The sequence below is a fragment of the Gracilinanus agilis genome, chromosome 5 (genome assembly GCF_016433145.1).
Source record: "Gracilinanus agilis isolate LMUSP501 chromosome 5, AgileGrace, whole genome shotgun sequence".
NCBI classification, from domain to species: domain Eukaryota; kingdom Metazoa; phylum Chordata; class Mammalia; order Didelphimorphia; family Didelphidae; genus Gracilinanus; species Gracilinanus agilis.
The window spans coordinates 116,153,998-116,181,972 of record NC_058134.1 but is presented as its reverse complement, the minus strand read 5'-3'; the positions used below and the strand labels follow the sequence as shown (position 1 = coordinate 116,181,972).

Sequence of the window (27,975 nt, the reverse complement as noted above, 5' to 3'; positions counted from 1 at the left end):
AAGAATTACAGAAGCAGTTTCTCTTCCATTACTCACTTCTATAGAAAAACACTAGGTGACAGTGAGAACAAAATTCTCTTAAGAAAGAGAAGGGAAAGAGAGAGAAATGGATATACAGTTCTCACTTTACATAAATTTACATGATGCAAATTTGATGTCATGTAAAGAATTCTGAAAGAAATCCACATTCCAAAGACACCTACGTTAGCTCCACAGTTCAGTACTACACTCTCTCGACCCAGATCTTGCCCTCAGCCTCCCACACCCACCGGCAAAAGAACCTACACGTGAAAGCAGAGGCTGACACCCAAAGACCTGCCACGGCCCCAGGGCTTGGCTGAGACCTCTGGTTCGGAGAGAAGGGACTCTGCTCAGCTCTGAACACCCAGTCCAACTGCCATATCCCACCCCACGTCTGTCTCCTGTCCATCCACTGAATGTCTGCCCCCAGCCCCTGTGCATTGCTGGTCTTTTCCTGCCAGAGGCTGCGTCAGGGCCACCACTTCTGCCCTGTGATTGCTCTTCCTCTCGATTGCAGCCAGGCCCCCATGTGGCTGGCTTTGGCCCCTTCTACTGCTCTTGCTTCTCCGGCCTTGAACCAGGTGCTGGCTCCCTCCCTTACCCACTCTTGGCCTCTTCCTCCCTTCTCCACATCCACTGGCAAATTTGCATTATGTAAAAATGGCTTTCAGTAGAGATCTGGGGAAAGGTCCACTTATGTCAAGTGAGAACTATTTATACACAAAATACTGTCAATGTCCACAGGAGTCAGAGCAACAGTCATCCAAAGTCTGTCTCGCTAAGCCACTTGTCACAGCCTGATGGGAGCTTGAGGCACCAGGACTCTTTGGTCTCTTGTTCCTCAAAGTTCCTCCAGCTAGCTGGCAGCTTGTCACCACAAACCTGCCAGTCTTTCCAGGAAGCCTAAGGCAATGGTGTTCCCCCTGCCTCTTCCTTCCCAGGCAGGGATCTCAATCTCATGCTAATACTGATTCCACCAGCATCCTGGATGCCTCCCTGGCTGGTGCCCCATCAGAATTTCTGAGCCAGCAGGGTTGTCAGCTTGATCTTGCCATCCATGGATGCAGTAAGGCAAGTCCCACAGTCCATGGCTGTGCACCAGTCTACTGTGACCACTGGGGCTCTGTGACCCCCCAGACTCAGGCAGCTCTCCAGGACTTTCTCATCATTGCCCAACTGCAAAGAAAGACAAAAAAGAAGAGATGGATAAGCAAGAGAATGCTGGAATGCTAGGCCACTGGAAATGAAGAAACCCTTAGAAAAAAGTTAGACAGTTCATTTTATTGGACAACCCTTATGTAGATTGTAAGGATGCCCACATAACCTAAGTGAGGATATGGATGCCTGGGTTCCTGAGTGCTGCTTTGGTTTGGTTTTCTGGATTAGATATATATTGTCACCTTCCCCAACCATAGAGGATTATTTTTTATAGCTCAAATGTACTCTTATAAAAGTATGAAATGTATCATGCTTGTGTAATATTCAGGAAAGAAATTCTAGCACTTGTCGCATCACCAGGAGATTTCTATCCTGCTAAAAGATCGGTATGTGTTTATAAGCAGGAGGTCCCATATTATTAATGAGCCTGTATCAGGTTGATTTATGAAAATAACCAAATATATCATTTGTCTAGAATTATTTCCAACATACTTTCCACAATTACTTTCATTTTTCCTTATTAACATTCCTTTGCCCAAGGTCAGGCAGCGCTGGTTAGTTAGTGATGGAAGCTCCTTCCACCACATGGTGCTGTTTCCACTTGTCAGGAGCACAATGACTCTTCTGTACAATCCCAGCCAAATCCAAGGACATGGGCAAAATGACTCTATGCAAAGAAGAAGCCCAGAAATACCAAACAATGATGTCAGTACAGAGCTCAGGCACCAAGGCAGGTGGCTGAAGATTAAACACATACTAGATGAGGCAAAATCCAGATAAAGAACCCACAACATCACAGGATGGCAATAGATGATTTAGAGCCAGAAGTTACTCTGAGGCCTTCAAGAGAAACATTCAGGAATTATACTTACCTTATAGATGATGCCCCCTGTAGCAGAACAAGTCAGCATGTAATTTCCCTCAGAATCAAAAGCAAAGAGACGACCCCGTGGAATCTGGACTTGCTTGTATCCACTGTAACCCGACAACACAAAGGGGCCTGTGGCATCCATGGGGAGGGAATATTCAGATACTTTCTGGCCACTCTTGTGTATGTTCCACTGAATAAACTAGATTTACAAAAGTACAAAGAGAAAGCTACTGATTAATATCTAGCCACAAAATGAAGTAGAAAAAAACAATCCACATGATGACTATGACAATAGTAACAAAGAACCACAGAACAATCAAAACTGAATGGTGCCAAGCAGAATAACTATACTGGGTCCCACAAACAAGATGTGAGAAAACGCCTCCTTTGACTTCTCTGGAGAGGTAGGGGAAAGTGGGTGTGCATCACTGCACAGATCAGATATTTTCAATAACACTAGTCAGCTTTGCTGATATTTTCCTCCTTTCTCCTTTTTTAAAATTTCTTAAAAGATAAAGTCTCTCAGGGAAGAAATTGGGGAAAGAGGAAATAGTGGGAAATATAGATAATGTAAAAACAAAAAATATCATTTTATGATTGTTATTTAAATTAAAAAATATTAAAGCTATTTAAATAGAGCATCTAGCATTAGAAGCACAGAGATCATCAGAGCCTGCTGGAAGTGTCTCTGGTGTTAATTCAGCTTAATGGAAGCCCAATTCAATAAGCCCATCTCCTTCCTAAAAACTTGGTCCTTAGGTATGCATGGCCCTTAGATAAGCAAGATGTAAAAAAAAAAAACCCAATTGTTTCAAGGACTTTGGTGGCTAGTAGAGGAAAACCAATAATAGAAAAAGAATTACTTGAATCCCTTCACAAAATTCTCATGCTATTCAGCTAACCTGTAGTACCTCAATTCCTACTATCCACTCCCATCCCTGCCACCTACCATGATATGAGTCACTTCCTACTGAAGAGGCGGGAAGCAAAAGAGAAAGGAAGTAAGTCCTAACCCCTAGAAATCCAGGAGAATCCATGCCAGTGAGGAAGGAAAATTCCTGACACTAAATAAAATATTCTGAGCCATATTTCCTCATCTCTAATACAACTCAGGACAAGCCAGTTTTACCCAAGGGGTTCAATCTCCACCCTCCTACCACAAAATCCAACATACCTTCCCATCCTCTCCAATGCTATACACAGTATTCTCATCGTAGCTAAATTCCACAGAATAGACTTCCCCATTATGAGCTTTCCAACTCATAGCACACTCATGCTGCTGCATATCTGAAAAAAAAAAGTTACAGAATGTTTGCCCCTAATATTCAATGGTCTCAAGCTGCTATACTTTTATAACAACTAACTGTTTCTATTTTATAACTCTTTAGTTCAAGTTAACTAGATTATCTTTCACTCCAGAGAATATTCTTTCCAGTACAAAGTGTAAAATGCTGCCATCAGGTCCCCACTTAGGAGTCTTACTGACTGTCTGCTTTTTGATCACAGAATCTTAGAACTGGAAGAAATTCCAGGGGTCAACAATCCCTTCATTCTGAAGGTCACAGTAACATCAGAGCCAAGACTCAAACTCAAAGCTTCTCCCTACAAGTTCAAAGACCAAGTACTTTGCCATTAGTTGATGATATTCTACTGCCCTTCCTGAATGGAAGCAACAGAGGAACTCCAGTACCTAGGAGGAAGTGAGGGCCCCCAAACATAAGAGGCTAAGGCTACTGAGAAACTGCCAAAAACATGACCAATGAAAGTGGGCCCTCTCTTCCCCGTGTACTCTGCAATTCTGCCTTCCCTTCTATAAAGAACAAATTTACAAGGAGGGGATAAGAGCTGGTGAACCGTGAACGAACAAGTGGGTGAAAGAGTGCCACTCTCAGCTTTAGGACTGAATATATACCTCACTAGGTCACAGGTCAGCTGCCAGCCAAAGCAATCCAGGAGAAGTCCTAATGGAATGGCAGAAGCACTACCCCTCACTACCTCTCAACTTTCCCCCAATACTGGTCACGTGGATGAACTACTGTGCAAAAGCACCCCGGATCTTACTCAGCTGCACAGATTTAGGCATGGTGGTGCTTCCATCCTCATGCACTCAGAGTCCAAATTACTGCTCTGAGACAATCAAGAAATGGATGTCCTTGAACAGAAGTACTCACCGAAGAGCCGAATGGCACCATCAGCTGCTCCTGTGACCAGCAAGTTCCCGTTGTGGTTGAAAGCAGTACAATTAATAGCAATGGGGTCTGGATCCAAGGAGAACTGGAGCTATAAGAAAGAGCTATCAGTAGCTTGCTCTCCCAAGTGCAGGCTACAAGCTCTGGAGTGAGGCGCCGTGCGGCCTGGTCCTCCGCCTCTCAGCAGTAAGGATCACAGCACTAGCCAAAAAGTCTGATTGTGAGTTCTACTACAAATGGCTTCTCTATCATGATGGCTAAGCCATCCCTGAGACTCAGACATATTACAGCATATTCATAACAGATAATACACAGAATCCTAGACTTGGAGTAGGAAAAGGACTTGGAAGTATAATCCACCCCCTTATTTGACCATTGAGCAAACAGTGGTCCTCAGAGGGGAAGTGGCTCGCCTAACATATATTAGAGGCTGTAAGGAGCAGATTCAGGAACCAAACCAAAGTCCTCGGACTCCAAATCACTTTATGTCCTTTCTAAAATGAGCTGGTCATGCTTTGGTGGTAGTAGTAGTAATAAAAATGATGGTGATGATGACAACGATGATGATGTCTCTTAAAAAAGGCTTCCAACATTCTGGATTCATTCTTATTATTAACAGTAACTCATACTGAACTTTAAGACTAACACAAAATGCTTTTCATATAATACCTGAGGCAGGTACTGAAGTACTAACATCCCTGTATGTGAAGAGGCCCCTCTTCATTGGGGGGGGGAAGGGGGAAGGGTCTCTGGAGGTGGGATGGTGTGGCAAAATGAAATGAAAATGAGCCAGAGTATAAATGAAATTACAGAGGCTGTTCTCTCTAGTGCCATCTGCTGGTTTTTATTTTTATACCCTTTTTTTCTTTATGATCTCTTACTGGTTTTGATTTTTCCATACATTAAAAATCACATATTAACTTTTAAAATATCATATGATTGGCATTTACTAATTATCCTACTGTGATTAAACAAAGAAGCAAGCTTGTCAAGAATTATTCATTACAGAATGGCTTAGTTAGAACTTTATTATTTTCAGCCATCCGTAAGGTACAAGAACATCATTTCATAGCTAAGCATAATGGTTGATTATATTTTAACTAATTAAATCATGCATATTCTTACTTTATGCTATTCAGACCTATCATTAATCAAGAAGATAGTTAATAGTAGTTGATTACATCAAATAAGATACAATAATATCAGTCTGGTCCAAATTTTGCTCCAATTATATTCTTTCATTTTTCACTATTTTTCAAAGGTAAGTTTGTTGTTCTTTCTGCTACAGGGTTGATAAGAATGCAGTTCTGGAAGGGTGATTCTGTGCTAATTTGTCATTCCTCTGTTTTCCTGTAACTCACTGTTTCCTTGGTCAATGGGAGCAAACCCAGGCCAGGTACATTCTTGCTGGGGAATTTAGAAACTTGCATTAACTCACTAACTCCTGGTTTATTGCAGGGATGATTCTAGGGGAAGTTTCTGTATTATGGAGGTTTTTTTAGGGGTAGTGTTTGTTTTGTTTGGGATAGTGAGTAGTCTGTGACTGTGGTTGTTCTTACTATGAACCTGTATTGTTTTTCTGTGTTTCCCTGTGGCTGAATAAGAATACTAATTGCAATTGTTTCAGTAAGAGGGAATGCTAGTGTGAAAAGAGTCACATAGGGGAAATTGAGTGAGAATCTCATCCTCCTGACACCTACTTTGCTGGTTTGTCAGAGCTCATGCAGGCTGTGTGAACGTCATGAACTTTGATGGCTCCTGCATCTAATTAATTTTTTTTCTGAACCTCTGATTTCCCTGGTATGAGAAACTCCCTCTATCAAAGCAAATTAACAATTCTTGCAATTTAGTCTTCCAAGGCTGATGAGGGCCCCAAGAAGTTAAATGATTTAGCAAAGGTCATACAGCCAGTATGTGTCAGAGGCAGACAACTAGCATGTATTAAGCCAAGCCCACACTCTGTGAGTACCCATGTTCCCCTGTGCTAAGCACAGACATATAAAGAAATGTTCTTAAGCAGCTCAGATCAGAATGGGTGAGGCAATACATAAGCAATTAGGCACATACGAACTGTCTAAAGGGTAATCTGAAGGAAGAAGGCACTAACAGCTGGAGAGAGAGGGGAAGACCTCCTACAGAAGGTGGGGCCTGAGACTGGAAAGAAGCCAAGGAAACAAAGAGGCAGGGATGGATGAGGGGGTTCACAACACTCTGAATAGTTTTTTAAGTTATCTACTATGTTCTAGAAAATGGGAATACAATGATAAATTATGATTAAAGACCCTACATCCATTACAGAGCTTATATTCTACTATGTTTTAAAGATTCCAAAGAAGGAAATTATATATCACTAATTCATTTTTCCCTTTTCTGAATGGTATATAATTTAGGTCTGACTATAGTAGTGAGTCCTCTTATGAAATAAAGGGAAAGAAAGTAATCTTACTTTTTTGGCTTACCAGCCGTGCGACCCTGGATAAATATCAGAGACAAGATACTCAGAACTAAGATACTAACTTAAGATAAAATTAGATTCCTAAAAAAGGCTTACAGTAGAAAAATTCATATGCTACTTACAGCATATCTCAGTACAAGCACTTTACAACTCCTGAATGTATCTCATCTATACTAATAACCACAATTTGTGGTATTCTTGCCAGAGCAGAGAGACAGTATATTACTAGAACACCTATATTTTCTCCTTACCATGACACAAAGCACATTTTCTAAAAGGAACAACATTATAAATAGCTATAAGTTCCCAGACCAACTCACAAAGGCCATTTAATCTTCAAGGCATCTGAAACATTTTATATCTGCAAGAATATAATTTTCTACTATTTTCCATTGCAAATTTCATTGTACATATTTCAATTATAAGGTCTTTGTGGGATAGCCAGTGAAGCTAACCTGTTTAAAATGTTATTTCTTTGAGAAAACATTTCTAAAATTCCTAACTGGTTTACAAATGAATACTTGGAAAACAATTTATTTTAAAAGATAGAGATTGCTTAATTATATTAATATCTCATTATCTAGTGAAGTCAAGAAAATGGAATGTGCCAAATAAATAAGTTTTCTAAATCTCCAAGCTTTATCCCCTTTAAGCTCCAAAAGTCTAGAGAGACAGCTTCCTCAAATGAATCAGGCCCTTTTTTGCATTCTTAAGTAGATTACACTGGACTTCATTTAAACTTCTCTTGGTGATTCAGTTACCATTATGAATATCAGTTATTGTAGTGGGCTGTCATCATACAAGGAAGTCTTCAGGAACCATTAAGTAAAGGAATGCTTGATTTAGCAATCATATTGGCAAATTTTTTCAGGAACCTGAGATTTGTTAATTACATCCATTTTGTCTTACCCACAATTCTACATTCAATAGTTTGTTTGTACTTCCAGATTTGTGGCTGGTTTCTAAGTGAATAAAGTTAGTGCAAGTCTGACCTCAAGATATATTTTAATAGATTCACATTCTCACCCCACAAAATTCTTTCACAGCTTAAGAACATTAACAAATACTAAATCAATATAAGAGCAGCTATTTGTTTCTGTTTAGGAATATGAGAACTCACACCTAAATAGGGCAGCCTGCTAATTGCCTTAATTCTCCAGCAGAGGTTCTGCCACAGCAGGAGAATTCACTGAAAGGCTGCCATGAGCAGCCGTCACACACCCAGGGAGAGGGCCATGCACTTACCTGCTGCTTCATGGTTTTAGTGTCCCACAGCAAGAGTTTGCCAGGAACCTGGTTCAGGCCTTTGATGCTGCTGTCTAGTGCTGTGTAGTCCACCTGTGAAACAAGGCTAGGGGCTGCGGCTGAGCAGACGAAGGAGGTCCCACTAGGGCTGCAGGCAAGCGACAGGATCCTACAATGGACAAGCAGCTTAGTTAGATGCCTCACTCACAAAAGATCTATCAAGAGTTAGAGAAAGTAATTCAGGGCACTTCTAAATCCGACCAGGATTAGTAAGAAGAAAATTATTTAGGGAAATAGAAATAACAGGATGTATGGTGGCAAAGATCATGCCACCTTAGTGTGAAATGAGGAAGAGAATACCAAGCATATTTTGATTTGTTCCCTAGAGCATAGATCTCAAAGAGTTCAGAGACTGACAGGATTCCATGGACAGAAACTCTAAAAGGGAAATCAGCTTGAGAGAGGTGAGAGACTCAAAAATTAATTCTGGGCATAGAGTCACAAATGAGACTGACAAGGAAAAAAGGAGAGGAATCTAGAAAGAAGATCAATTTGGCTGAGGAAGGAGTTCATTGATACTTACATTTTTAAAGGGTATTTAAACAAGGGCAGATATTTGAGAAATAAAAGAGTTGCAAGGTCCTAACAGAATAGCATCAGAAAGGCTAAAAACCAATATGAGCTGAGGCCTGTGACAATAAAAAGTGCCTTTTCGAAAAGCTATTTCAGTGGCAAGAGGAAGGTCAATGACGATAAGAGCCCTGCTTGTCATGGATAGGATGATGATGAACAATGGAAAGAATGTAGGAAGAATGCCACTCCTATTCTTCCAATTGAGAAAAGTAGAACAAAAATATTTGGTCACAGAATTAAAACCCAAGATAGTAAGAGAGCAGCTAACTACCCTGCAGAAGTTCAAGTCACCTGGTCAATATGACCTAATCTTGGGATCCTGAAACAATTTGCCAAAATAATTGCTAAATCACTGCTTGTGATCTTTGTTTTGGCAAATGGGTAAGGAGGATAGGCCTGGAGAGACACAAAATGTCCCGATTTTCAAAGACAAAAAGAAATAAGGAATCTGTAAGCTACAGGCCAGATTATTAAAAGGTTGGCTATAAAAAGAGTCGAGTTATAGAGAGAAATGTGGTAATATTCAAAAGGATCTGAGTCACAAAGTCACAAAAAATATCTTTCGACCCAGCAATTCAACTACTAGAACTTGCTCCTAAAAAATCCATAAAATGGTAAAAAGGGAACTACCTAAAAAAAAAAAATTAGGGGCCAGCTGGGTCGCTCAGTGGATTGAGAACCAGGCCTAGAGACGGGAGGTCCTAGTTCAAATCTGGCCTCAGACACTTCCCAGCTGTGTGACCCTGGGCAAGTCACTTGACCCCCCATTGCCTAGCCCTTATCACTCTCCTGCCTTGGAGCCAATACACAGTATTGACTCCAAGATGGAAGGTAAGGGTTTAAAAAAAATTTTTTTAAGTTGGATCATTTGTAATACAAGACAATTAGAAGTACTTTTTGCAAGTAACATTTGAGTAAATGGCTGAAAACGTTACAGGAGATGGAATATTATAGTAATATTAAAAAAACTTATGAGGAACTATGGAAAGATTGATATAGTGATGCAATACAAAATGAGCAGAGACTGAATTGCAGATACCTTGACTAAAACTATTTTTTCTTTAAAGAAAGGAAGCCCATAGTGACAAAATCTCAAATAGACATGTAAAAGGCCATAGAGCAAATTCATTTACTGTTTGTTAGCTATTAATTCATTTGACTATATTTGATTAAATGTAAGGTTTTACATAAGATTTTCATCCCTATTTTATATGCATATTTAAGTGACTTGATTATTATTAAATTTCTATAAAAGTTTTTAAGACTTTTAAGAAACGGTAGTGATAACTAATCCAGAGTGGATTTATGAAGACCCAATCATTCCAAAATAACCTTTTTTCACTTTTTAAAAAATATTTTAAATTAAAAAAAATTTTTTTCAAGATTCAGCTCCTTCCTCCTCTCCCCACACCGCAGAAAGCATCATCTGATAAAATATATAGATTATGCCTTTTGTGTTTCCACTTCTAAGTCATTCTCTGGAAGTGAACACTCAGAAGTCACTCTTCAAATATTAAATCTGTAGCAGTATATAATTGTCCTATTCAATTCTCTTGGTTCTACTCATTTCACTCTTCATTATTTCATGTAGTTCTTTACAAGTTTTTAAAAAAATTAATCTGCTCATCATTTCTTACAACACAGTAATATTCCATCACAATCACATGCCACAATTTGTTTCGCCATTCCCCGAATGATAGATATCCCCTCAATTTCTAGTTCTTTGTTATCTCAAAAAGGGCTACTACGCATACTTTGGAAATACAGGTTCTTTTCCTTTACTCCCATCTCCTTGAGAAATAGACTTAACAAGGTATTGCTGGGACTAAGGATATACACAATTTTATAGCTCTCCAGGCCTAATTCCAAATTGCTCTCCAAAATGACTGAGCCAGTTCATAGTCCTACTAATAGTGTATTAGTGTCCCTGCTTATCCATATGCCCTCCAATATTTGTCATTTTAGCCAATCTGATGAGTGTGAGGTGATACTTCATATCCACTCCCTAATTGGTAGTGATTTAGAGCAGTTTTTCATGTATCTATCTATATCATCTGAAAACTAGTCTGTTCATATCTTTTAACCATTTGTTAACTGGGAGATGGCACTTATTCCCACAAATTTCACAAAGTTCTATATATATTTTAGATAGGAGACTTCTATTCAAGAGACTATCTATGAAAAATTTTCCCCAATTTTCTGCTTTCCTTCTAATCTTGGCAACATTTGTTTGTATAAAAACTTTTCAATTTAATGTACCCCAAATTATCCATTTTACATCTCACCATGCTTTCCATCTTGTTACTTATAAACTCTTCTCCTATCCATAAATCTGAGAGGTAATCTGTTCCCTTTTCTTCTAATTTGCTTGTATCTCCTTTTATGTCTAGAGATTATCTTATCTTAGTGAATGAAGATATTGGTCTCTACCTAGTTTCTGCCAAACTACTTTCCTGTTGTCCTAGCCATTGATAAAAAATAATGATTTCTTATCCCAACAGCCTGGGGAACTATATTTTTTGCCAAATACAAGATTCCTTTAATCTTTTACTACAAGATTACTTTTCATCTTGTACTGCTATTTGTTATATGTCTGTTCTGTCCACTGATATACATGTCTATTTCTTGGCCAGTACCAGATAGTTTTGATGCTTACCGCTTAATAATACAGTTTAACTGCTAGATATCCTTCCTTTACATTTTTTTATTCATTCTTTTGCTATTCTTGATCTTTTGTTCTTCAAAAATGAATTTTATTATTTTATCTTATTCAAGAAGATAATTTTTTGTAATTTGATTGGGATGGCATTGAATAAATAGATTAGTTTAGGTAGGATTGTCATTTTAATTATATTGGCTCTGCCTATCCATGAATGATTAATATTTCTCCAATTATTTAGACCTGTCTCTATCTGTATAAAAAGTGTTTCATAATTATGTTCATGTAGTGCCTGGGTTGGTTTTAGCATGGTACAAAATACTAGATGGAGATTTTGGTTACCTTAAGGAAAAACTTCCTAACAACTAAAGTCATCCAGAATTGGACTGGATTGCATGGGAAGACCTGGAAAAGACTCACACAGACTGAGGCAGACTGAAGTCGAGTGGAATACATAGTCAAGTCAAGAAAACAATACATAGCAACAACAATATATGCAGCATAAAGGAAACCCCGCACACACACAGACAATATGAATGCAGTCATAATTAAGTAATCTGGCCGTGGACACTTCCTAGCTAGGCGACCCTGGGTAAGTCACTAAACCCCAATTACCTGGCCCTGGCTGCTCTTCTGTCCTAGAACTGACACTAAGGGAAGGTTGTTTTGTTTTTTTAAAGTAGCATCTTGTCTAATCACATGCTCACCTGGGCATGTCATCATCAATACTTATTTCACAGAGATTCTTTTTGGCTTCGGTGTCGTAAAGACGCACAGTCCCTGCTCCGCTGCCCAGGAGAAGCTGGCCAGGCACAGGCAGAAGAGGAAAGAGAAAAAGAACAAAGTTAATACCATTTGCTGAGCGGGTGGTGGCCTTTCCCAGGTGCTGTATGGACCTGAGGTCAACCAAGGCTCCAAGGTGACTTCTATACTAGCTTGACATTTCAGACAAGTGAAATCTAAAACCCAGAAAGGAACCAGAAGACACAAAGGTAGAGAGTACTTGTATGGAAGAGCTATTGTCCTATGGTTCCCAATTCTATGACCCCATGGACCATATCATGCTATATCATGGGGGTTTTTTGGCAAAGATATTAGAGAATTTTGCCATTTTCTTCTCTAGTGGATTAAGGGAAACAGAAGATAAATGACTTGCCCAAGCTCACACAGCTAGGAAAATCTCTGAGACCAAATCTGAACACAAGTCTTCCTGATTCCAAGCCTAAGACTATTCACTGAGCCCTCTAGCTGCCTCTAGCCTTTATATCCACCCATTTATCTTCTGGGTTTAGAGGATGACTCAATACCTATGAATGCTTCAGCTCTTTTATTTAAGTGTCCAGATGGTTGGGCTTTTGTTGTTTTTTCCGTTTTTTCCAGTCGTGTCTGACTCTACATGACCCCATTTGGAGTTTTCTTGGAAAAGATACTGGAGTGGTTTGCCATTTCCTTTTCCAGCTCGTTTTACAGATAAGGAAACTGAGGCAAACAGGATTAAGTGACTTTCCCAGGGTCACACAGCTAGTAAACGTCTGGGGCTTTTTGAGTCTTCCTGACTCCAGGCCCAGCACTCTATCCACTGCTCCACCTAGCTGCCCATGACTGAGCTAATTCTCCCCTAAGCTGCTTTCTCAGTCTACTGATTCTGGTACCATTAAGGGATCAAAGATCCCCTAAGTTCAGGTTTCAGAAGTCATTTCCCTAAATTTCCATAATCTAAGAAGACTCTTAATACAATATCCTAGAAGAAATAGTAAAGTAATAAAAGGCATAGTCCCATACCTTAAGAAGAGTACAATTTAGATAGAAAACACAAGATGGAAAAATATTTACAAAACAAGTTGATAGCTTAGGGCTCTCCCCTGATAGTCTTTTTTAAACAACATAGAGCTAAATTTTGAGATTTAAAGGAAACAAAGGTTAAAGGATGAAGATTATTTCCTATAATTTACAACCTGCCTTGTTAAATTTTCAATGAATATTTTTGGCTATGTCTTATGACCCTATGAAAAAGGAAAAAATGGACAACTAACTGCACATTCACTGTTTAGGAAATCCCATCTCATGAGCACAAATTTCAACATAAAGAGGGTACCTATGTCAATCTGATAGACAACTATAATCACAGGAACGATAAATGGGACTTAATGCAACACATTAATAATCAATAATCAAAAGGGGCCTGCCTAAAAGGCCTATTTCTGAAGAACTGATGGAGCAAAGAATAAATAGGGCTAGCACAGAAAAGGAGAAAGTAAGATTCATACAATGGACACCAAAAGTATTATATGGGAAGGCTGGGTTTTTGTTTTGGGGCACAGAGGGCTGGCCTGCTCTGTTTCTGACCTGGATCAGCTTGATCCCCTCCCAAAGGCAGTTTGGGGAATCCTACTCTGAAGAGCTCCCTGTTCTGGTACTGGATTTTGTGTAGACACCATTGTGCTTGAACTTCACTGTGACACAGAACTCCCACAATCAAACTCTCCGCTGGCCTCAGCCTCTCCAGTGAAAAGGGTCAGGGCACTTGCCACCATGAGGACTGTCCTTAAAACTCTACCACGTTCCAATTACAAGTTTTAGCCACACAGGCCTCAGTGTCACATCCATACTGCCATTCAGACATGTAACAGGAACATGATGGTGGCCAGGAAAATTCTAGACTCATGGTTCTTAAATCTCCCTTAGGGGAAAAAGATGTGATTTGACTATTCCTCATCCCTAGAGGTGCAAGCATACTTAGAGCTACATGGTTAGGAGGTTAGCAGATATGAGGGAGGTGAACTTTTAGAGCCCTATCTATATACAAAGACACCAAAAATGGCAACTCAAGTATAAGGTTACTCACCAGCCTGTCTCGCTTGGTAGCCCACTCTAAAGAAAGAAGTGGTGACTTGGATATAGAAGAAGCTTTGGTTTGCATGATGGGATTGAATGACCAGACCTTGATGACTCCATCCACATCTAAGCTAGCAACCCTCCTCCCAGAGCAATCCACTCTAAAGGAGAAAAAGAATACATCTTATTGTCAGTGTCTTCCTTCTTTGATCTTACAATTCTCCTTGACAAAATAGACTATTTTCTATTTTTGCTAGGAGTAATACTGGAAGATTAAATTAAAAAATATCTAGTCTAATGAATAATATAATCTCTTAAATTATCTAAATTTAAGAATAGAACCCTAAGAACCTAAATTCTAAGAATATAAGAATTTCTAAACACAAGGAAATTCCTAATCTACTTTAAGAAAACAAGTCTTGACTAATCATTCTTCCCAGATTCTCCGTGAACTCTTATTCACAACCAAAGAGTGAAGCATTGTTCTACCAAATCCCAGCCTCTTCAGTGTTCACCATCAATTCCATATTCTTCAGAAGGCAATGAAGGATCATTTCTTAGGATCCTTCTATCCTAAAACAGGAGCTAGGGAATAGCCACATAATGCCATGCAGAAAAAATGAGATTCTATTTGTTCTGCTTGGTTCTAGTCAGCAGAAATAGGGCCAATTGGTAGGAGTTTTAAGAACAGCAAATTCAGCTCAATGTAAGGAAACAACACTACCTCTCAATTAGAGTTATCAAAAATGGAAGAGATTGCCTTCAGAAGAAGTAAATAAATATCTTCTGTAAAAGGTCTTCAAATAGAGGATAGGTGACATTTGTGTGCTACTGCAGCTGAGATTCATACTTTGGGAGAAGAATGGACTAGATGATGACTACTGTTCCTTCTCACCCTGGATTTCTATGAGTTTATATTAGAAGTAGAGTAACTAATTAAAATCAGAATCAAGAAACTGGAAAGGGCCTTAAAAGACCATCAGTTCAACTCCATCTATTTGCAGGATGGGGCCTGAAGATTTCTGAATTATTAGATGTTTATTTTTACTAAAATCTTGGGGATAATAGCACAACTTCCCCCAAAATTTTCCATTCTCACTGTCATATCTCATTTTCCTTCCTTACAATGCTAGGCAGCATCTTTTACTAGCCACCCTGAAGGTGCCAGACTGAAAATTCAAGCTAAAGAAGTAAAGACAATGTGGACAATGAGCTGGTTTTCAATCCTTGCCAACCCTAAGGTATTCCTACCCATTACTCACCTGCAATGCATGATGGAAGAGTGATGTTCTCCATACTCCTCCTGGCTCAGAACAATGAAAGGCTGCTCAGGTCGGAAGCCAGCCCCTTCCATGCCAGCTCCAGAAGCTCTGGGAATCAGGTCTGCTTGTTCAATATGGAGCTCTGGGAAAGGCTCTGCCTCTGGGCCACTGACTTCTGTTTTCTTCTCTGAACACTGCCTCAAGCAAATGAAATGAGTAAAATAGGAGAGCTACAGTCTAGCTGTCAACTCCTTGACTTGGCATCTATAAATATAACTCTCTGCACCTTGACCCCTACCCGCCTTCCCAGCCATATCACACATTATTCCACTTCATGAACTCTATGGTCTAGAGCAGGGATGGGCAAACTTTTTAAAGAGGGGACCAAAGGAAAGGAGATGCTCATCTGTCAGTCTGTTTCTAAGGCAACTCTTTTGAAGTTTCATCGTATTGTACCCTATTCCTTGTATTCATCAGATTAGGAATAATGGTATTCCTTGTATTCATCAGATTAGGAATAATGTTGGGTGGCCTGATGGAACATTTCAGGGGGCCGCATCTGGTTCACGGGCTGTAGTTTGCCCATCACTGGGCTAGTCAGTCTAGCTGTGATAAACCTCTGGTCTCCCCTGGAAAACCAAACGCTCTTTTCAGAGCTACCCTAACAGAGGTGAAGAAACAGTGATGATGGCACCTAAAGAATAACCAGCTGTAGGAAGTGAGTCTTTAAAGAAACCCCAGGTAGGACTGAATTTAAGGTTTGGCTTCTAAGGCCCTCCCTGCCTCCTTCAGGCCTGGGCCATTCTTTCCTGAAGAAGATGGGTTATTCTGAACAAACCTCTTCACAGCTGGAGACACGGGTCCACTTCCCCATATCAATTATTCTTCCTCACCCAACTATGATATATCATTATAGCATGAAGTGCACCAGAATACCATTTGCCCTTAATTGTCTCCTCAACCATCTATTTGGATCTCTGTCCTTGTGCTTTTTCATAGACATCGAAAATCTAAAAGTTTTTACTGCTGGTAAAAGCAGAGCATATACATAATATGTAGAGCTACTAGAGTTCCTATAACCCAGGTAAGCATAGGGACAGTATAGCACTCTTCCCTAAGTTCTGGACAAATGGACTTTTACAGAAATATTACATATGCTAGCTACCAATCATAGCAAATCTATAACATGCTATCATGGAAAAGAACCAAAACAAAAAAAAAAGGGGGGAGGCGGACACAAAAATGCTCTCCAATGAATTGTTAAGAAAATTTAGTTTAATTTAATTAAGCAAAAACAATCCACAAAGAAAATGAAGTAAAAAACATATCCAATATTTCTACATGATTAAGAAATTATAATAGATTTAACAAATAAAATCTGAACTGCAACGAAAATAAATATCTTTGCCAATTAGCTGGAATAACCTTGATAAGGAAATATACAGCAGAACAGATGCGGACTCTTATGGAGTAGCGGGCCATACCTGAAAAGTTGATTTGGATAAAAGCTCTTTTCTTTCCTTGCCGTGATCCTGTAGGCGTTTCTGTCGATGATGTGTCAAGATGGGCTCTCCAGTTGATAATCCACTAAAAATGTTCTTTCCATCCTTGACTCCTGATGTGACTTCCTTTCCTTTAAGCATCTAGAATTATCAAAACAATAGAAATTCAATTTTGGTTTATGCCTAGGCCAAAGCGGGCAGGGAGAAAAGAAAGAAGAGTTACAACATGGTGTCATCAATGCCATATTGGTGTCTTTCACTTAATATTCCTTTCTATTTTTTTCATAGTTTAAATTTCACTATCTCAGCCAAGCAGAAACTCAATGGCTACACAAGTAAATCAGGAACTCTGGCTTTCCAAGCTTCCCTTTATATTTCTAATTGGTAATTACATATGATGAAAGGTATAGCACTACTTTTCAAGATCTATAAATTGAGAATAATGACCTTAGTTTACTAAGAAGCCGTTAAGATAGTAAACAGACCCCATGGAGTATTACAGCATATTCCATGGTCTTTGCAAAGTATATATGCCTGTGTAGAATGATGTTAGTGAAAACTGTGGCATTTAAAATGATTATGTGATATCTAGAATTCTTAAAGGAAACTTCTGGAAACTTAAAGGACTTTAGTCAGTTTAAGATTTAAAAGGAAAAGATTCTGCTATGGCAAACTGGAACTAAATGAGATTTCTAAGATGAAGAATCTGCAAACACTCAAATTCACTAATTGCTACTCATTTGTTCTATTTATATGGCAACAGAATCAGAAGAAATTAAAAATATTTCTCTAAAGATACAAAAATAGCATGGTAAATTGGAAAAAGCAATGGTGTGAGGAAGGGAGTGTATCTAAGGATCTAGATTTAAAGCTTATGTTACCAAACCAAATTATTTAATCTTTCTGGACCTGAGGTTATTCCTTTGTAAAATAAGGTGGTTAAAAGATTTTTAATGTCCTTCCCAGCTCTAAATAACAAATAAGAAACTAAAGGGAATAGGAACAAAGTGGTATTTTTAATTATTCACCCAAAAAGTTGCGACTTTGGAAGAAAAGAGCTACTATTGCAAATGGTAAAATAGCAGTCATCAAAACTATTTAGTATTGATTAAAAGAGAAATAGATCAATGGAAGCAACTAGACAAAGATGAATCAGGAATCAGAAATCATGAAACTCTTCAAACTCCACATGTGATAAACCCCCATAAATTATATAAATTACCTTAAATCATATATGCATATATATGTATATATTTATACATATATATATACACATATGACTATAAATTATATAAATTACCTTACAGCTCTCAGTTCCAAGTATTCTCTCTGTCTGCTACCCCATGCCTGGAAAGTTCTCTGATTCTCTGCTATAACTACTGACCTTCCTAGTTTCCTTTTAGTCTCCACTAAAATCCCACTTTCTCCAGGAAGCCTTCCCCAACCCCTCTTAATTCTAGTGTCATTCTCTCTGTTAATTATTCCCTATTTATGCCATATATAATTATTGATGGTAGTGGGCATTAGAAGCAAGCTTTCTAAGGAATTGAAAAGGTGAAAATCCTGAGCAGAATCGGCAAAAACTTCTGGTTTAAAGGAGGAACACTCTCTCTGGTTCTAGGGCCTACTATTAAGAAATATTTATTTCCCAGTTGCCTTTGATTTTACATGTCTACATTTTCACAGATTTTCAAATTCATTCTTCAGTCACAGGCACTGTAGACTGCTCACTACAGTATTAGAAAGGGAAAGGAAATCTTCAAAGACTATATTGTGTGTCAGACGGTTACAACTGATCTCAACCAGCTTGAGAGGCAGCAGTGAATCTCAAGAGTCAGCCAAAACTTAAGAAGAATGCCACACAACAGTCAATGACACGGCTCTGATTTCACTGTCAGGCTTGGGATGGGAGGACAATAGGACACCTTCCCTTCTCATCCCCTTGGCTCCTCTACTCCAGTCAAATCCTTATTACTTATCCCAATCCTACAATGCTAATATCAAGGAAAACATAAGAAGAAAAAAAGAAAAGACACAAACTTAAGGTAAAATAACCTCGGCTCTAATGTAGAACATGAAGCTAAACGTAAATATAAAAAAGTAACCAGGTATCTCTGAAATACCATCAAATGTCAGAGATGTATTTGGGAACCAGTGTGTAGGAGGCAGAAATTAGACACTCACCTGATTGTTAGCTAACTCTTTCTTCCCAGAAGACTGTGCCTGAGGGGGACCTGGAGCTGATGACATCCTGGAAGGACTCTTCTTACTCTGGGGCAACAGGGCAGAGAAGAAGCTCATCTTGGGGGAATGGGAGAGTGAAGCACTCCTCTGGCTGCACACCATGACACTAGCGCAAAGAGAAGCCCAACACTGTTAAGAGAGCTGAAGGAGGAAGGCACATAGCAGGACCACAGAGCTATTAGTTTCTTGGGGCAATTTCTTAGTAGTAATATAGTTGCTCCTTATCTGGAAGAAGGACATAGCTTCTTCACCTTTCTTACAGAGTTCAGTGGTAGGAAACTAAGTTTCATCAAGAAAGCTCTGTCTTGGCTGGCTATTTCTCAAAATCGCTCAAGGGTCCATCTTCTCTTTTCTCATCTAAACCTTCTCACACCCACATGCAGGCTGCCTCCCCACATTAGAGAGCAGTACTAAGAACTTGTAACTCTGAAAGAAAGACAGTGCATGTCCCAACACATTCTGGGAGAGTTCCCTCAGCAGAAGGATGAATAAGATAATGCATGGGGGAAACTCCGCACAAAAGGGATAACTACCAAAATGCCACTAACACTCACAGTTCGGAGTCTCCCAGGCGGTCCATGCTGGACACATAATGAGGGAGTTTGTGCTGAACCGCTGCCTCTTCCTCCTCAAGCTGCTGCTCTTCTTTCTTCATCCGATGGATTTCTGCTTGCAATGCAAAAAGCTACATAGGGATGGGACTGAGTTAGAAGAGATTCTCACCTGATCTGCCCTCAGGGCTATGATGCTTTCTGGTTTTATCAAATATATAACCAGTTCAACATCTCACAACATCTGCTCTAAATGAGAGCTGAAAAAAACAAGTCTGCCACATCAATACAACTACTATCCTGTCAATGAGTGAACCCATCTGGTGCCATGCTGTGGTATAAAAAGAATTCTTCTCCATATTCAAAAACCAGACCTTTTACTATTTGTAAAACCTAACATTCCTCTTTTGGTCACAAACAGAAAACACAAGATCCCAAAATTGTAACTACAGGAAGGATAAATGGATAGCAAATATATTCCCACTGGAGAAAAAACTATAACTGGAAGGAGGAAGCCAACCATGAGAAATGTTCAAAAAGACCCTACAAATATCACTGGTCTGACACTTCAGCCTTAGGTATTTGGAAGAGGCCTTCATTCTAGTTCATTAAAGGCAGGATGGTAGAGTGGTTAGAGTACTAGAATGGACATCAGTAAGTCATGGGTTCAGATCCTAACCTGGAGACCTCCTAATTCTGTAACCCTAAAAGGTTATCTCACTTTTCTGAGCTTTGGCTTCCTTAGCTATAAAGTGAGCACCCACCTCACAGAATAAAAGGAGACAACTGAGTGCTACAGAAACATCAGCTCTTGTGATCACTGGCATGAAATGATCCTCAAAAGCAATGCCAACAGAGCAAACATGAGTCCTCACAAGCTAAACAGGATTCAAAAATTTAGCTAAGACCAAAAAGGCTCCTAGGAGGATGTGTGATCTACATTCCCTTCCCTACAAGAGGGAAGGGAATAGCCAGAGCAATGACCTAATGGAGTCCTGAAGAAGTCTCAGGATACTCTATTGCCAAACATCAGAACTAGTTCCTTTTTGGTTCATCAACCCCATAGGTGAAATTTCATTTTTTAAGGCCTAAATGAAGCAGTGTTAGGTACACATATCACCAAAGAACAAAGCTTATATATCAAGACGTCCTCCTCTTCCTTAATACAGCCTTGCTCATTCTCTCCTAAAAACATTCTTCCTTCTGTTTCTTTAATGTACAATGTACAAAAAGACTGGCCTCTATCTGTTCCATAACACAAGTGCCAAGAATGATGATCGCCCACTAACTTTTCCTCCATTTTCTCAATCTACTCTCTAGGGCACTGAATAGGCCCACCCCATTCCTCAGTATTTTTTTGTCCTGAAAAACCAGCCCTGAAATTGGAGGAGACTTGTTAAAGACCATTCTGCTGGAAAAAATTTTTAAGTTAGGAAACTAAAGTGTTTTTTAAGGTTTTTTAAAGTTACTTCACCTACAAAATTCCTGCCTCCCAAAAGCCCTAAACATTTTTAAGGCCTCAGGGTTAAATAATTTGTCATTACTAGTCTTTTCCCTAATATCTAACTTGCAGATATCTGCTTATTCTGTGCCTCAAACATATATGGGACATTCTGATTATTTGATTGAGCTGAAGAAATTGAAAGCTATTTCCTTAGCTGACAACAATCCAAATTTATGATGCCCAGAAAAAAAAAATACTGAAGTGGCCTTAGACTCTGCCAGCTGCTGATGTGGTCAGTTTCCATGACAACAGACCATGATACCACCCCTCACCCCACCCCCCTTCCTCCCTCCTCATGGCCCCTGTTGCTGTATCTCATGCCCAGAAAGCAGAAGGAAGTGTTCTCAAATGAGTGAGACTGGGTAGAACAAAACAGAACAAACCTTCTGACGCAGAGCTTCGTTTTCTTCTTGTACCTGAGAAGTTCTCTGACACTCGGCCTCAAAGTTCAGGATTACTGGCACTGGTGCATCAAGTTAAAGAATAAGCCTGCCTGCAAAAATATTTACCAACCATTCCTCCATCCTTACAGCATATCACAGTAAATGAGACAGCAGCTATTTTTTTTTTAATATTTAACAAACTGGACTACAGTGTAGAGCTAGAAATCCTAGGTCTGAATACCAGTTCTGCTTCTATGTAGCTGCATAACCTTAAAGAAATTACTTCCCTCTCTGAGCCTCAGTTTCTTCATCTGCAAAATGGGGATTATATTTATAACTACCTACAACTCACCAGATATAGATCAAATGAAATAATGAATGCAAAGCAACTTATAAACTGTAGCATGTCATATAAATATCAGTTATTATTAATATTAGTACTTTACATCTGGCCTCATTTCCTTCTGAACCCTTCCTAAGAGAGTGTAAAAGTTTGGTTGGACAGCAAATACGGACATTAAAAAGCCAAATTTAAGATTTCTATCAAATAATATACATTTTAATTTTTTTAATAGTGATCATTTTTTAAAAACAAATTTGCAGGCCCAGGTTAGCATTTTTTTAAGTAGTAACTAAATACACCAAAGCTAGGCCTTAGCCAGCTAACAATAGGCAGTTGACTAGATGAGTTCTTGGAGGCTTGTGACTCAGCAGGCATGTGGCCAATTGGCCTGCTGAGAAATGTGAAAATCTATCAGATGGGGGAAAAGGATCATCCATTTACTTCCCGCTTTCCAAGCTAAAGAGGGATAACCTTCCTTAGCAGGGAAGGTTTTACAACAATGTAATGACAAGACATTCTTGAACTTGTACAACTTTCCAGATATCTACTCATATCACGTTTTTGGTGCGGGATAAAGAAAGGATCTTTACTAATATCCTGAGACCTAACAGCTTCAGTTAAGATAAACCTTAAACAGGCAAAAGCAGAACAACAAACTAGATGGCAATAATGTAAAGGAAAACAACATTGAAAGACAACGAGCAAATAAAAATACAGGCTGTCAAACTCTCAAATGCAATGATGTCAGGAAACTACTGGTGAAGCATGCTTCCTTCCTCTCAGGGAAAGGTGGTAGTTTACAGGTGTGGAATAAAGCATACATAATCAGACACAGCCAACCTGCTAATTTATTTTGCTTGATTATATCTCTCTGTTGTGAGAGGTCTTATTGAGGTATGAAGGATAAAAGAAAGCATTGAGAAGAGATAGCATTTGGTTTTTTTAAAACATTTATGAAACATTAAGGTAACTTGATGAAGTGGTTAAAGTGATAGACAGAGAGTCAAAAAGATATGAGTTCAAATCCTACCTCAAGTACTTAACTGTGTGACTTTGGACAAGTCACTTAACAACCCTGGACCTTAAGTTTCCTCACCTGTTAAGTGAAGAGGTTAGTCTAGAAGGCCTCTCAGGTCACTCCCAACTCTAGATCTATGAACTAATGAACATTTATTTATTTGATGAACGAAGCCTTTCCCAAAGCCATATTTTAATTCAAAACTGCTTCCTGTCTTTAAACTACCAATTTCTGGGGGCAGCTAGGTGGCTAAGTGGATTCAGAGCCAGGCCTAGAGACAGGAGGTCCTGGGTTCAAATCTGACCTCAGATACTTCCTAGTATCTTCCTAGCAAGTCACTTAACCCCCATTGCCTAGCCCTTACCACTCTTCTGCCTTGGAACCAATACATGGTATTGATTCTAAGATGGAAGGTAAGGGTTTAAAAAATAAAGTAAAATAATAAACTGCCAGTTTGCTATTATCTAATACCAAAATAGTCTGACAAAAGCATGGAAGCATTCTTTTGAGCAAGTAAATGTTCACACTAAGGCTGCTTCTGGCCCAAGTAACTAATACCTCCTCTCTAAGATCTCTTGAAGAAAAATAGGCAGGAACAAATGAAAGAACACTGGAGAGATAAGAGTGGAATCAATGGAGAAGCCTTTCACAACCCCACAGGAAAATGGTTCCTCCCAAAAGCAGAGACAGCACCCAAGGGCGGGACTTGCCAACAGGGAACCGATCAGTACTTCACAAGGTGTCCCAAATTCAAAAGAAAGCCTCCACTTTTCTCTCTAATATTCCAAGGCAAGAGAAGAATGGATAACGAAGACCATAGGCTTTATGGATCTCAGGCAACCACCTTAAATGACAAAATGATCAACCAGTAACTAAATGGCCATCTAGATATAAACAAAAAAAAACAAAATCACTTTATCACATTCTTGTAGCTTCTGTCTCCTTCCCAAAGACCTCTGTAAAAAAGAGTTCCATTTATTGCCAGAATGACAGTAAAAACTGAGATTAACCAACAGGGGAAAAAATCTTCATTCTTGTTCTATTCTAGACTTCTAGGTTATCATGTAGGAAGTAAATGATGTTCCTAAGAGCTGGAAGTGTCTCAGTAGTGGCAAGTACTGCCAGGCAATAGGTTTTTTCTCTATTTAGCTACTTTGTTTTCCAAGACTAACAAAAGAAAAATCTGCTCCAGGTAACCTAATCCTTTTTGCAACCTCCTCCCTGACAAGTTTTAAGAAATAAGAGACAGAAAAGCAGAACTTCAGTTCTTCAAGCAACCTATGGTTTTGTCACAATGAGAACTTGTCTATTGTCTATCTCTCCAAGAGATCTAGTGACTTGTTTACACAGCTAGCAAAAGGCAGAGGTGGGAACTGAAGCCAGGTCCCCCTGATTCCCAAGTACAACCCTCTCTCCATTACACTACGCTACCTCTCAAAGATGATGCAATGTACTTCCTATAACACTTTATATATTACAATGATAAAGCACTTTGAAAATAAATTGTCCAGAGTGACTCAGTGAGAGCCCACAGGAATGATCATGCCAAAAAGTCCTCTCCATTGTCCACTCCCAAACAGGTGAAAGGATATGCATGCAGTGAAACAAGACACTCAAGAAGTTGTGGAGGGAAACAATGAAAGTGTCAGCCCACTGCCTGGAGAAGTAGGTGGCAAAGGTAGGGTTGGTGTCTGGAGATGGGAGAAAGGGTAGGATGAACCAGTCCTTCCACTCTGCTTGGTTCTGGAGTTCAGTGGCCTGTTTCACAAAGAATTCCTGAGCTTTATCATTTCTGTTCGTCTACCAATGACAGAAAAGAGAGAAGAAAAGAGTCAAGTAATTAGATTCTTCGATATATGTATATGCTATGCATATATAATGCAAATACTCCATATCAAAGAGCAATTCTGAAGCCTTCCCTTCACATTCCTTCCCCCAATAATTCAAATTACTAGCTACCCTAAGGCCCCAGAGTCATTCCTCCAGATATCACAAAGGCACTGAGTTCAGGTACATCACTGTTTTTAAGTGTGGCTTAAAGAAACCCAATGAATGCAAGATGACAATCAGTAGATATTTCTAATTTCCTTTTAAAAAAGGATCTGTTTCTTGGGCCAAGAAAAAATCTTTACAATTAAGTGGTAGGAAACAGAGCCTAGAAACTTGAAGAGGAGAGAAAAACAAGTGCCAGAGAGAGAAGTTAAGGTGCTACACCAACACTAAGGAAAAGAAAGGAAACTGATGGCCTCATAGCCACTTTCAAGGTCCTCTTTTATGGTTCAATCAAAATATTTTTCTGATAAGGATGTTTCTTCTTTATAAAAGATAAATCATACTTTTTTTAAAGGCAAAGCCCCTAATGTCTAAAGCACCTGAATTGTATAGATGAGATAAAAACGGAACAAGCTGGTCTTGAGCTTGTTGACAGTAGGTCGATAGACATCTTCCAATCTGCTGAAGAGACGACGCTCAAGGTAGCTCCAATAATCCCGAAGTGCTGCCAGGTCATAAACTTGCATTAATTGTTGCAACTGATCCACAATCTTGTCCACCTGAGAAGAGAGATAGAGAAGGAGATGGACAAGGATAGCAGGAAACAGTTCTTCAATTAATTCAGCTTTTTTTCTGTTGTGAAGCTTTCTCATTATCAAAAGAAACTTCCTGAATCTTTCACCCTAAAAGTTAACACTAACTTATAAAAGCTTTGGCCACTCTTAAAAATGGAATAACTTAATTTTTTAAAAATTTAATTCACTTTAGATATTTGGTTTAACCCCATAGTGAGACATCATGAGATAAACAATGAATGAAAAATGAGAGGACCTTAATTCTAGTTCAGGTTCCACCAAAGTCTTGCAGTGGAAACTTGGGTAATTTGCTGAACTATCTGTAAGGCAATGGGAGCAAACTATGATAATAATTATTAATGTCCTTTCCAGATGTAAAATTCTATCCTAAGTCCTCTGGGTGCATCTTTAAGAAGAAGGGAACTAACTCTTTCCGTGTGGCCTACTTTTTTAAACTCACTTCACATTACTTCCTTTATTTACTCTGCATTCTAGTCAAGCTGGCCTGTTCGCTGTTCCCTCAACTGAGCATTCCATTTCAGGCCATTGCACAGGTTGTTTGTAGCCTGAGTCCAAAACAATGTCCTTAGAATTTCTATCTTTATTCACATGGCTCAGTTCATGTGTTAATTCCAATCAAGTCTTTACTGAACCCCCTGATTGTTGGTGTTCTCTACCTCCTTTCCTCTTGTGAGAGGTAGCCTGGTGGAGTGGATAGGATGCTGAACCCATAGCAAAAAGACTTGGGTTCAAAGTTGCTAGTAGGGTGATGCCTCTGAGTCTCAGTTTCCTCATCTGTATAATGAGAATGTCAGTGGTCTCAGCGACCTCCAGGGTTCTTTCCAGCCCTCAACGGCAGGGGCAGTTTTTTTGCCAATTTCTGTATCCTCCCCAGCATTTGGCCCAGAACTTGGCCTACAGTAAGTGCTTGTTGAGTCTACAAACGAGAAAACAGGTCACAGCATCACAGGTTGAGGGCTGGAAAGGACCCAGGGGGGTCGCTGAGGACAACCCCAGCCCCCCACGCAGCCATGTACAAACAAGATCTACACAGGATAAATTGGAGATCTCCAGGGTGGGGCTAGCAAGCAGGTAAACGCCAGGGATCGGGGTGTCCACGGCACCTAGACCAATGCCTCGCATACCGCAGGTGCTTAATAAACACCCATCGATTGGTGTTGCACAGTGAAGACAGCATTTATGATTCTGCTTTTTGGAATGTCACCCCACTGACTACTCAGGGAACCAAGGCAACCAGGATTAGCCTTCAGCGGCTCCCCTCCCTCCTCAGGGCCCGGGCACACAGCAGACACTTAATAAATGCCTACAGGCCGAGGGACCAGGGACAAGAGGAACCACTTTCCCGAGATGCTGCCATTCTAGGAAGGCAGCCGAACCCCCCCGAGTGCTGCCGCGGCAGAAACCAAACTTCATAAGTCTGAGAGTCAGAGCTTCTCGGTTCACACATAGAAGCTCGGCCGTCGCTGGTCCATACACCGGCAGCTAGGAGAAGTCCACCGGCGGCCCCCGCCCCCGCCTCCCTGGGGGTCCCGGAGCCCGCCGCGGCCTCCTCACCCGGAACCCCTTCTCCTTGTCCGCCTTGATCTCCGCGTCCAGCTGCCGCAGCGTGTGCGTGAACCCGCGGAAGAGCAGGTACTCGCGGACGAGCTCATCCGTGCGCTCCACGGCCTCCGCCATCGCCGGAGCCCGAGGCCGGAGCGGGAACGCGAAGGCGGGAGGGAGGCCCGCAAGACGGACAGGAGAGGGAGGAGCCGCGGCTGCAGCCGGCACGCGCCGGGGCGGAGGGGGCGAGGGCCGGGCCGTGGGGCTGCGTGTGACGCCAGCGCGCAGCCGTGACGGGACACGCCCCCTTCCGATGAAGTCAGAGGCTGGCAAGTCTCTCTGGGGACGCGACTGTGACACGCCCCCTCCGGCTTCTGGCCCCGCCCCATCTTCTGCAAAGCCTTGCTTTCCTCCCCGTGTTTCAAGCTATTTATTCATTTATTTCGAGAGCTGGGGCTCCTACAAGATTCGCCTGCGCTCTCATCCGTTTAGCTTAAGAGAAGGGCACCGAGACTCCAGACCTTGGAATTCAACTTCCTAAAGAAAAATTTCCTGTCCTAAAGAAAAAATGCCCAGCGATTTGGCACTGTGACGCTTAATAAACGCCCATAATTGATTATTTTGATCTTGTTATCTCCTTAAGTCATCTATCTTCTCTTTAAACTCCATAAAGCAGGGATCGACCTTACCACACTCCATAGATTTTTGCTATCTGACTTCAGACGCCTAACAAGTTCCTTAAACTATTCTTTCAAAGATTACCCTCGAGCTCTAAATTGTCGCCATCCTATCTACTTCCAAGCTTCTAAATGAGGTTCAAGTACAATCTACTCTATCAGCTTCCCTGGCGGTTTCCCAGAGTTTTCTCCTCCGCGATCCTGTAGTTATTCAATCATTTGGCTTTACCTCGGGGGTTGGAAGGGAGAAGGAGGGACTTGCAGTTTCCTTTCAATTGAAAGAACTATAACATCC

At 40.2% G+C, this 27,975-nt stretch overlaps 1 protein-coding gene across 1 annotated transcript; it reads right to left on the bottom strand.

Annotated features, from left to right (window-relative positions):
• Window positions 1-1,032: 1,032 nt before the first annotated feature.
• Window positions 1,033-27,153, bottom strand: WDR91 (WD repeat domain 91). The gene is made up of 15 exons (XM_044678114.1): window positions 27,016-27,153; window positions 25,246-25,425; window positions 24,466-24,673; window positions 21,513-21,595; window positions 19,629-19,759; window positions 19,015-19,180; window positions 16,813-16,971; window positions 15,329-15,522; window positions 14,077-14,227; window positions 11,939-12,033; window positions 7,940-8,108; window positions 4,222-4,330; window positions 3,225-3,337; window positions 2,052-2,249; window positions 1,033-1,197 (listed from the first exon to the last, which is right to left on the bottom strand). The coding sequence occupies exons 1-15, from the start codon at window positions 27,136-27,138 to the stop codon at window positions 1,033-1,035; spliced, it is 2,244 nt and encodes a 747-aa protein (XP_044534049.1). The 5' UTR covers window positions 27,139-27,153.
• Between the last annotated feature and the right edge of the window lie 822 nt (window positions 27,154-27,975).